This window comes from Hetaerina americana, unplaced genomic scaffold (genome assembly GCF_022747635.1).
Source record: "Hetaerina americana unplaced genomic scaffold, ioHetAmer1.1.p SCAF_9, whole genome shotgun sequence".
In the NCBI taxonomy this organism is placed as follows: domain Eukaryota; kingdom Metazoa; phylum Arthropoda; class Insecta; order Odonata; family Calopterygidae; genus Hetaerina; species Hetaerina americana.
In genome coordinates, this window is record NW_027287538.1 from 25,560,271 (window position 1) to 25,571,868 (window position 11,598).

The 11,598-nt window shown below is 36.9% G+C and overlaps 1 protein-coding gene across 1 annotated transcript; it reads right to left on the bottom strand.

The window, feature by feature from the left end:
* Positions 1-1,447: 1,447 nt before the first annotated feature.
* Positions 1,448-11,096, bottom strand: LOC139698844 (prostaglandin reductase 1-like). Its single transcript, XM_071597777.1, has 9 exons — positions 10,928-11,096; positions 7,481-7,526; positions 6,001-6,057; positions 4,589-4,774; positions 4,123-4,241; positions 3,584-3,738; positions 3,202-3,307; positions 1,723-1,841; positions 1,448-1,583 (listed from the first exon to the last, which is right to left on the bottom strand). Exons 1-9 carry the CDS (start codon positions 11,031-11,033, stop codon positions 1,473-1,475), a joined length of 1,005 nt encoding a protein of 334 aa, XP_071453878.1. The 5' UTR covers positions 11,034-11,096; the 3' UTR covers positions 1,448-1,472.
* Between the last annotated feature and the right edge of the window lie 502 nt (positions 11,097-11,598).

Sequence of the window (11,598 nt, forward strand, 5' to 3'; positions counted from 1 at the left end):
AGCTGCTAGCCAATCAGAGTAGAAGTCTCGAAAGCAAAGAAAAAAAGTTGCTCAAATTGACGATGTGGTTCAGTCATTAAAAAAAAGTTATTACGGCATTGATGATTTCGTTTTCTTTTTTTGGGATGTACTCGTAATGAGGGAGTTCAAATAATAGAAAATAACCTGTCTGTCACCACATTAGTTGTGCTTTACAGAACAGGTCTCAGTACTCAGTTTTTTTATTTTTTTGTTTTCTGTGTTATCTTCCGTTTGTTGTTACGAAAGGATTCCTCTTTGAAAGATATTTTCGCCTACTTAACTGTCATGAACAACGTTTCTTGCATTTGAGTTTTTTTCTTTTTAGACTAACCTGATATTAAGGCATTTTTATCTTCTCATTCTGTTCTCCATCACGTATTGTCTATGAAAATTTGCATTTTCCTCGGGTTTGACTCAAAATTCGGCTACATTTGCGTAGACTATTGCCCTTGAAAAACGTGATATTGGACCTGGAAAGCGTGGAAAGCTCGGGGAGAAACAACATACAGATTCTTGGACAACCTGTGAAACGCATGCTTCCTTGTAATGAGAACTGTAATTTGGAACGTGTGAAAAATGTTCCAAAAAGAAAAAATAAACGCTGCGATTATTTTTGAAAGAGTAGTCATGCTCCTTACTAGCTCATACTAGTCATGTATGGATTAAAAGAGGATACTCAGAAGGCTTAAGCCGTATCGTAATATGATTTAAATTGAAAACTCATTCCACAAAAATCTCTATCACTTCAATCAAAGTTCCATATCATGACGTGATTCCAGTCAATAAACAATTTAGATGAGGTATCAAATTTGTTAATAATGTAAATGTATAACAAAAGAATATAACCAACTAGCCTTATGTGGTAATAATGAGAAGATGAGTTTTGCATGAATTATCATTCATTTAAATTTGAATTTTATTCATAATTTTGTAAGTTGTTATTGGCAATACCACTGCGAGAGGTACACCGGCGAGAAGCCATGTTTTCGTTGAAACATTCTAGAATTTGTCATAGATTTCTCAAAGATATTAGAAAGAAATTTCATTAATTGTGTGGATGTAGGCATTTTCTTATATATATTTTCTTGGATAGTTTAACCATTGGGTAACAATTTAACATTGTAATGTACACAGATTTGAGGCATGTTGGCTCCCTATCCAAAGAGTTTTGTTAATTTTTGAGCGACGCAGGACATTTCATTCCCGCAATTTATACCTAGAATAGGTCGATTCCGGGAATTTCTCTACGGTAGAATTATTCTTTCTGACAAGGTTCAGTTGAACTACTTTCAGTCACGTATGCTCATTTCACCAATAATAATAACTTATTTCATTTAAAAATTTGAGATGTTGAGGAATAGTTCGCCTATAATGCAAGTCCGTAACTTGTGGTTACCGACATAAAAGAAGTATCAATTGTCACATGTTTAATGAACATATAAGGAACTATGTTACACCTTCACTACAGCTTTCCCGATATTTTTTCCACTCAGCATGCTGATGAAAGCATCCGGCATTCTCTCGAACCCTTCGGTGATGGTTTCGCGATACTTCAGTTTCCCCTGAGAAAGGAAGAGAGGTGTCGCTTAGGATAAAATGAAATCAATTTTATGGGCTGTTACCGGTTGTAAATGAAATCACGAGAAAGAATTCACCAAATATTTTGGCCCAATTTCATTCATTTGGTAAATTAAAATATACCTCTTTAATCCATTTCAAATTGTGCAATATTCCTTCATTCCAGCGCCCGACCCATCGGCTAACTAAGAATCCTTCCATCTTCAGCTGCTTTGAAACAAATGGCATCTGGAGAGCGGTTGCTGGAAATAAATTATAGTGCATAAAATGTGTACAATTTTGATAAAAAGGAATCTTGTAAACATGTTTCGTAGTTCTGAAATTTCAATAGTTCAATGTTTATCTAATCTTAGTAGGAATGGTAATCGTGATCGTATTATATCATGGTGCACAAAATAAATGTTTATAACATTCTTTTCGCGGGTGAGATTATGAATGGTACCGAAAAATGTTTTGTCTGGCGCTTTATTCTAGAATAATCACAATCAGTCTAAATGGCCACCCGATGTAGTATTGGCAAAGAAAAACTTGATTATTATATTGTTATTAGATAAAATAAAGAACATTCCACTTGGTAAAAACAAGGACAAAGCAACAGCCCTCCTGCTGGTTGCAAAATGTACGTGCACATGCCTCGGGAGCAGTTGGATAGAGGTCCACTTCTGTCCAAGTTACATTTCCACTATTTTTAGATCTTAATAATTCTGAATTTCCTTGAAATTCATTATTGCCTGCGGCCTGATTTCAGCGACAAAAACAATTTCCTGATTTCCAGTAACTTCGTGGACATGTATTCTATAAGAGGAAGTTGAGCAGTCCATCATCATATGGTGAACTTGATAATCATACGCTTGAGAAACATTTGGTGAAACCGTATTATTGCTAGTCTTAAAGACAAGATACGTAGATGTTATAAGATGGTAAGAGGGCAATTCGGATAGGGCTAAACTACAGGCCTCCCCGAATACTAATTCTACTAGAATGATTTACTAAGTTGATAGCTATCATTATTTTTTATGCTCCGCATAACTTTCATTTATATTTAGGTAGATATCAGCAAATAAAAAAAATCTCTCTTTTTGCAAAAAAAAATCTTTTAAATTGACCCGTTGATCATTTCGAGTTTATTTTGCTACAATTGTTATTCGATGAACATGTTTGAGTTCACTTGAGAAGAATCTAATTACATGCATCTCCTTCACAATTTGGGAAAGCATTCTCACACTAACCTTCTTTCGATGTCTAGATACTATATATCAAGTTTGTAGTACAAATAAGGTACACATGAACTCCTGCCTACAAGAATGTGACATTTATATGAATCATGCGATCATCATATCAAATCAAATATATTGAGACTTATGTTTGGATTTCAATTGGGAGATGAATTAAAACCCCCTTGGTTCTCATTCAGAGAAATTGTATATTTTCAATGAAAGCACACCGCAGAAGATTGGAATACTTAGTTAAAATAAATATTAGTTTAATTTTTGCAATATTATCCAAGTATATTAAAAAGGTGATGCTCTAAAATCATATATTCCAGTCGTGAACTAGTTTCGGCTTGAGTATACTTTGAGAGATTCAGATGAAATAACTCACCTGTCGGAATATTTGTTGCATTGTAAGACGAAATTGAACCACAAACTGCAATCCTTCCAAAAGTGTTCATGCGTCTTATAATTTCTGAGCTTGTTTCACCGCCAACCTATGAAAAAATAGTCCGAGATTACACTCATGGTACTTTTACCTGGATGTGTATGTAAGCTTATTTATACGTGTATGTTTAAGTGCACGTCATACAGCCATTTATTCAAGCGCGGGGGATGAATTCAAACATTTGATATCGAAATTGTTTGTTATGAAACTCTGAGAGACAAATTTACCAACAATGCCAAAAAGTAGACTATTTTTGCCCCGATTAAACTGCATGAAAGGCACACAGATATACTTAAAGACACACGTACACTCGTACCATACGTACATTGTCGAAGTAGCAGTCCACTCCATCGGGAGCGGCTTCCTCCAGGGCCTGGGCAACGGTGACCTTCTTGTAATTAAATGCCGAATCGAACTTGAGGTCTTCCTTCAGCCATCGGCATTTTTCGTCACTTCCGGCAAAACCTATTACTCTGCAGCCTGACTCGAGCGTCATGGAATGAGCATACAAATGATTTCATCCGCGTAGTTAATAATTAAGTCGTGTGATAATTCGTAATTTAATTCAACGAGTAATGTTGAAAATGTATTATCAACCCCATTACAGTAAAGTAGGAGAGATAATGTAAATAACATCAGAGAGATGAATTGTAAAGGAGATAGATTTAAAATGTCATTTTTCCCTCTAACGTTAGGGGATCAAAATGCCGTTATCCGACCGTGACAGGGGGGGGATAATATGTTGTGCTAAAAGTAGTCTGGTGGGTAATTACCCCCTGCAACACCCCATAGCGATGGCTTGCAGGGTACAATGTAATAAAAATAGCAGTCATAATAATAATAAGTGATAAAATCGTTCCAAACCTCTGATTCGTGCTATTTGGCCAACAAGACTTCCGACAGCTCCAGCTGCTCCTGTTACCACGACCGTTTCCCCAGCTTTCGGTTGGCATAATTCGAGTAAGCCAAAATATGCGGTATTCCTGGGAATTTAGGTGGGTAAATGTGAATATTGAAGTGACCTCACATTTTAGTTAGAGTACGTCATTTTTACATCAAAGAACACTGAGGGTCGTACCTCATTATTTACAGTTACGAGTTCAGATATAACTCAATGCACATTAGGAATTTTTCATAAATACAGTCATATGCCTAGGGGAGGATTTTAATCAAAATTTCCCAATAACTTGAATCAGGTGGGACATAGAATAAAACTATTAGTGCGCACGACTGGTATCAGGGAGATAGCTTGCCCCGCACTAGTTTTTTAATAGGGCTCTCGGCGTTACTGATATGGAACACGGGTCGAGTAAATTAAAAGTGTTTTTACCCAGGCATTCCTAGTACTCCAAGGGCTAAAGAAATCGGCAGGCCTTCAAAATCTGGGATGATATATGGTTTATCGTGTCCAGTCAGTGTTGTGGCATTGCCGTCGCTGATTGAGATCGTCTGCCACCCGAAATGTCCAACGACGTGTTGTCCAACTTTGAACTCGGGATTTTTGCTGTCAATGATTCTGGTGGGGTAAAATAATTAATTATATGTGTGTATATATACAATTCTGGATTTTTATCGGATATACGAGAACGGAGTAAGCTAGCGGTTATAGAATTTACTGCAGCGACCAAGTAGTGGATCTCGGTTTCAAAAGGTGTTTGATGGTGATACCTTTGGACTCCCCGGCAAAATATAAGTTGTATTATTTTACGAGCTAAAAGCAGGACTAAATAATTCTTAAGAGAGCTACCGCGAAGATGAATGACGGGTTGAGTCCTCACCAATAGTAATTGACCAATTTTATGAATTACTAAGTTTTGGAACCAGTGGAAATCCATTTAATTTAAGCAATGGAAGTCACAAATAGCTTTATATGTACTACTAATTTTATGTATTAACCATCATAACTTTGTGAATACGATACGAGGCATTTGTGGGTTTATAATATTCGGAGAGTGGTTTATAAATATGGCTCTAAATGTGGCTACCTAGTCCAACAAGTTACCCGTGTAGACTTCAATGACCTCTTTTCTGATCTACAGGATTACGGTGGATATGGGGAAAAGCTGAAGATTTAAACCAGTCCTTTACGCACCTGAAATACCTGCTGATGTACTGTGTAAACGGAAGGTTTGAAAATGTATTTTTATTTGCGATTAGCACTTACACTTAAGGAAAAATAGTCACCCCATAAGAAAAAACCGAAAAATCCTGATAGAATTGATAGTTTCATGAATCACATTTTACAGCTTTTCACGACGATTCCAAATTCTAATAGTCAAATTGCAGCTGAATGAATTTGGTTTCCCTTAACTGAACTACAATACACTTGGAATTAAAATTAAAAAAGTAGCTTTCACTATTGCAATCGGCGAGAAAGTTAGGCATAATTTTAACTTTTTGGGTTGATCAAATATGATTCTAGAAATGGAGATTCCTTGGAATTCAACTTATTATTTACTCTAAGAAATTTTTTGGAAATATTTGGTTTTATTTTCTTCAGATTATCATTTCAGCGATGCACAATTTTGTCTCCAATTAACATACCGTTCATAATCAATAAATCTGTCCTACGACTAGCTGACGAAAGTTTTGAGGAAACCATGACTCTCACCACAACGCGATAATGCGATCATTTTGGATACTATTTCATGTTGGCTTCTCAAATAGCTGACCATTGCTGCATTACTGCGTCGTAAACAGGAAAGGCATTTGAAGTAGGCGAATTAATATAAATTTACTTACTCAGCTACTTGTGATCCCATCATGGTCATCCCCAAGGGAAAGCGGGGGGCGTACGCCCTGCAATGTTAAAATATTATATAAACACGGAGAAGAAAAATTAATGATAAAATTAAATTCCTTTTATTTGAAGTTTATACAGTGAATTATAAGGTTATTCAGTGAAGTACATAAAGCGTCAAAGTTCTTAGAACAGCCGAATAAAATCCGTGAATTCTTTAAGCTTGGTGTGGTGCAAGGCATTAATCGACAATGGTTTATCATTACATAATAATTTCTCTTCAAATCTTGTCAATATATGATACTTTTATAAGTGTGTGTATGTATATAAACACATAAAAGACGAACAGAGGAATTGTGGGGAAGGTGGATTCGAGATGATCATAAGCGTAAAAAAGTTTCCTCTTTCGACTTGCCGGGTCGATGCTCGCCGAAGCAAGTCGGTTTGGTAGGTGTTCACCCAGCACTAAGCCCGACGTCGTGTGAAATTCAAACATCAGGGTAGGGGGGCCAGTTCCTTTCCCTGTGCAGGTTATGGTTTCCCATTAGTTGTATATATAATATATAACTAATGTCCATAGTATTACGTCATTTGAAGAAGTTCGCTGAAGGAAGCTATCGTCCAAGGGCGACTTTTTTCCCCAAATGATCTCATATACTCGTCATCTTTCCTAATAACTACAACTAGGAAACTTTTACCTAAATTCCACAGAAAATGCGATTAGAACTCAATCATCGTGAATGCATCGCGCCAATATTAATGCGTGCGCTACCAAATTTGCAAACCTTCGCCTCATTAGGATGATTTTGGCGTTTTCATGCCCTTAAATTCAACGGCAAATAAATTAAAATGTCAATTAAGGATGATATCAATTTGAGGCTGGATTTCACCTTTTATTTCCAAAGAGTTTCCCTAATCATTTACAACCAACGTGCAGGATTTGCGTGAAATAAGAAATAAAAAGAAGTCCTTAGTGACAGTTAGAAGACAGTGAACCTAAATTTGGGAACCAGCTATATGACCTTGATGTGGTAAGTAATATTAATTGTTGTAACACCTGAAACCGATACCTTGTACTTATTTGAAAAAAAATTTATTACTGAAATTCAGTCCTAAATACAGGTGAACTTTCTCGTGAAAAAAGTGAATATCAAGTTACAGGATGAGTCATAAAGGGAAATATAGGCTTTCCTTAAACAGTAGAAAAATGACTTTAGATAATAAATTATATTTTATTCAGCACCAAATTGATTCCCCGCGTCCCTTTGTTTGTGAAAAATAAACGCACTCTTTGCAGCCCTTATGCACAACGCGGCCAATCACAATAAACTAAAATATTTTTGCCGTGTTTCGCCCACCAAATTTGTCCGATTGATATACGATTACTTGAGAACATAGACAGAAATGATGCTGTTTAAGCTTTAGAATATGATATTGAATGATATCTCATGTTTAAGATGATAAATTTGGCTCACAACTCACCTCATATATGGATCCACACTCATCCATAGCGCTTTGCATAGGAATTCTGTAAGAAAAATAGAAATATACATACATATTTCACTTGAAAAGTATGAATTTAAAGAGTTGAATTTGGCACTAGAAGTATTATACATTTCCTTATTATGTCCGGGAGTAATACAAGACAGGTTCGACCCTCGACTGAATAATACCGCGTTCGTTGCGAGAAATATTTTTCCATCGGATATTTGTAGCCACAATAGCAGGATCATAACTCCTAATCCGATAGTAATTTTCATCATAGTAGAAATGTTTTGGGTTTATTATTGATTATGAAACACACCCGATAGTCGTCTTACGACATGCTTACTTTTTCCTAATTAATATTTAATTTTTTTCCTCCTCATGATTTCCAAGATTGTTAACTGATTCTTACTGATTAAATTCGTGATGAAATACTTTTTTTAGACGGCTAGTCCCCTTACTAACCGAACTTTTCATCTTCGTGGCGTAAAGATACGAGTATCAAAGGAGGAGTAGGAGTAAGTGTTGAGCTTGTAGATCATTAGGTGATTAAAGAGCGAGAAATGGGTCTGTCGAGGTTTTCATCGTATATATTTAAAGATATTCTTGAAAATGAGAAATATGATTATGATCAAATGGTTTCTTTACAGCATTATTAATATACGAAAGGTAGTTCACCAATTTGAAGAAGGCTTGGGATGGAATTTGCAAATTACAACACAACATCGTGGATTGCTTAAGTTACTGCAGCCCACAAACATCTTTTATTCTCTCTCCTACGTCATCTCATACTTTCTTCTTATCTTTATGCCCACCAAACTATCCCTCTGCATCCCCTCATAAATCTTTTTTCTTCTTCTATCGTGTTGTCAAAGATCTATTTTCTCTCATTAATCCCGACGCTCTACATTTTCTACCACATTTGAATATCCCCAAAACTTCCTCTTCACCTCCATCACATGTAGCATCTCATCGTTAGTCTTCCTCTATATTTAATTTATTGTCTCACTCTTGCCTCGAACCCAACATATCATCCAGGTTAATCGGACCCAATTGAACCACCAAGTTTCGGAAAAATTAAAACGCTACGCTATATTTGGAAGATAATCTTGCCTATGCGTCATCACTTATAGCTTCTATTAACAAGTACCTCGTCTCTGTAATTATTATTTTCGTCGTGCAAATCTATCTTCTAATTTCCTCACTGCTAGCGTCATTTCCGTCGAAAATATTGTCGAAATAAAAGTAAACTGCCTATTTCAAATTAAATTACCTGTATGTCCTCCTAGTTTTAATGATCAACGTATCTTCCCTAAACCTTGAAACTCATTTCTATCGATTATCATTTATCGTTATTATCTCACAGTTAGGTAATGTAATGCCTTTTAATAACCCTTTATTACTAATACCTGGATGCCTATCCAGTTGGATGACTTATCTGTAATTCAAATTCTTTTAATCAGCTTACTGCCCAATTTTAATCCTACCCCAGCCTTTTCATATTTTTGGTACTGTATCTATCGGTCACTGCTCATGTTCATTCCTCTAAAAATGTTATCTTCTGATTTATGTAGAGGTTTCGCGTGAATTGTCACTAAATAATCGACTAACTGTTTCCCTCTCTCTAATCAACCAATTATAAGCCTCCAATGGCTGTTCCCCGATATTTTCATTTATTTTATCCACTCTCTAGTCGAACTAGGAATTCAGAGACAATTATAAATACTTTTTGAGATCCCTTTAGTTTTCGAGGATGTTTTTTGATAAAAAAATAGACTTTAGTGGGGAATATCGAAATGGACTTAACAACATTTTTAAAAGCCTGGTTTTTATTGATGCTATTCAAAGAAAACCTCGAAATGGCAATTTTTGTTAAAATTAATTGTTTAATTTTCAATACTATCAGATTTATTTCACATCCCACCGCGATTCTGAAACAATATTCAGCCTGGAATATGTCAAAGGTTTTTTCAGAGCTTCAGATTGTAGAGGTCCGTCGCCGTATCGCTACTTTACATATGGTGGACAGGTTAGCCCTTCTTTAGGATAATCGAAGAAAACGTTCTTCTTCCACCGAATGCCCTTGTGAGCCCTATTTTAATGGGTGTACTTACTGCCTGCCTACAGTTGCCTAAAGTTTTGCTTTAAACATATAAGGTTAGCATAAAGAGAATTGGTAAACATTTTTTTCCTAACGTGTACGTGAAGTAATGAATTCAGACCGTCGGTTAAGTTTGCGCATGATCGCAGATCGTTTTGGTATTGATAAGATGACAGTGTACACCGTTGTCACTGAAAGTTTGGCGATGCGAAAGATCTGCACTTAAATCGTCCCGAAGGTCTTGACGGATGACCAAAAGCAGAGGCGACTGTCTGCTTGTGAAGACCTTCTCCAAAATTATCGCGACGATTCCCAACCCCCTTAAAGTCCCGACTTGGCACCAGCCGACAACTTCATATTCCCGAAAGTGAAATCCTTCCTCAAAGGACACCACCACGGGACCCTAAGTGCCGTCAAAGAATCTGGCTCGCGTACCCTTACGGCCCTTCCGGAATCCGCTTACCAGGGAGCCTTCGAGACGTGGAAAAGCCGCTGGTAAAAGTGTGTCGACGCTCGAAGTCCCTGTCGCGACGAAGGGATGTACTCTGAAGAATTTTGAGGCATTGTGAAAATATCTGAAATAAATCTTTTTTTTCCGAAAATTTTCCCAAAACTTTTTATTCAAACCATGTAATAATTCATTCAAGGTATTCTATCAATTAAAGGTAGGCTAATAGCATTCCCAAACGACTAATCGTACACCCTTCTGCGCATCGTGAACACTTGCAAAATATTTAGGTTTTTTCACATTTTTACTTTGTGTACCTGTCACCTATTATCTTCTCTTTGAAAATTTCTCCTTCTCTGAAGCAATTTTTCTCCGAATGTTTCCACTACTCCACCAATTTTTCTCTAAAATACTGCCCGTGATATATGAACTGCTTCACCTACTCAAGTTTATTCACTCCTACTTAAATGTTTTAATTCATGAAAATAAAGATATGTATACATGTTTTGGAAAATTATTACTTCAATGGAATAGAAACGCTAAATTATAACGTTTTAATGTTAATTGATAGTCTTAGCACATTGCGCTTGAATGATCGATATTATAAATAGGTCGTCTACCATTTTAAGTAGGTTTTGGATGGACACAGACTGAACATCGCTACATTTCTTAGTCCCCCAAAGAAAACATAACTGGACACCCTGCAACTAACTGTAATTTACATTTCGGATTAATTGAGGATGGTGCAACGTTTTTCGAATAGATTCTTAAAATCAATAACACCATTGGCAAAGAGAAGATTACGCGGCTTCTGGTTTCCTACCTCCTACATAATTATCGTGAATTTCTCGTGTCTAACGAGTTCAATGCAACAGAATACTCGTGGTCACAGTACCTCCTTCTTTAAGCGGTGGTAACTCCTCTTCCACTAGTTTCAAATCTGACGGTTTAGGTTCTCCTTCGAACCTCTTCACGGTCACAAACCTCTTCGTCTTCACCATTTTGCCGGCAAGCGTCGAAAAAGTCCCCGATGCCAATCTTCGCTGCAAGAGCTTCGCCAGTCGGCTGTCGGTCTGCGATCGACAACAGCGGTCTGACTGACTAGAATGGACTTCGCTCTGCGACCTTGAGCTTTGAAGGCAGCGCGACGCTCTGGAAAGACTCGCTACGCGAGTCAGAATGAGTAGGGAGAATCCAGCCCCCCTCATTATCAACTCCCGAGAAACTTATCAGCTCGGAAAGTCATTCCCGCTGAGCACATGTTGATTTAGTTCTGGGGGAAGAGATAAAGTGATAACGATGTTCTTCACATTTACACGTGAATTCTTTTTCGGATAATAGCGGCAAAAATGGAAATCTGTGATTCCAATGGTGCAAGTAGACTTATCCTTAGACGTGCACCATGACGAAACATTTCTTCTCGTTCATCCAACGGCCGCGTTCACGCATTCCCACAAATTGCTTCTAATTGAACAAATGCGGGAAACGCAATTCATCTTATTTACATATCCCTTCAAAAGCGAGCAGGGATTTCTACGTCTGCTAATCGAGAAAGTATTGACGAGA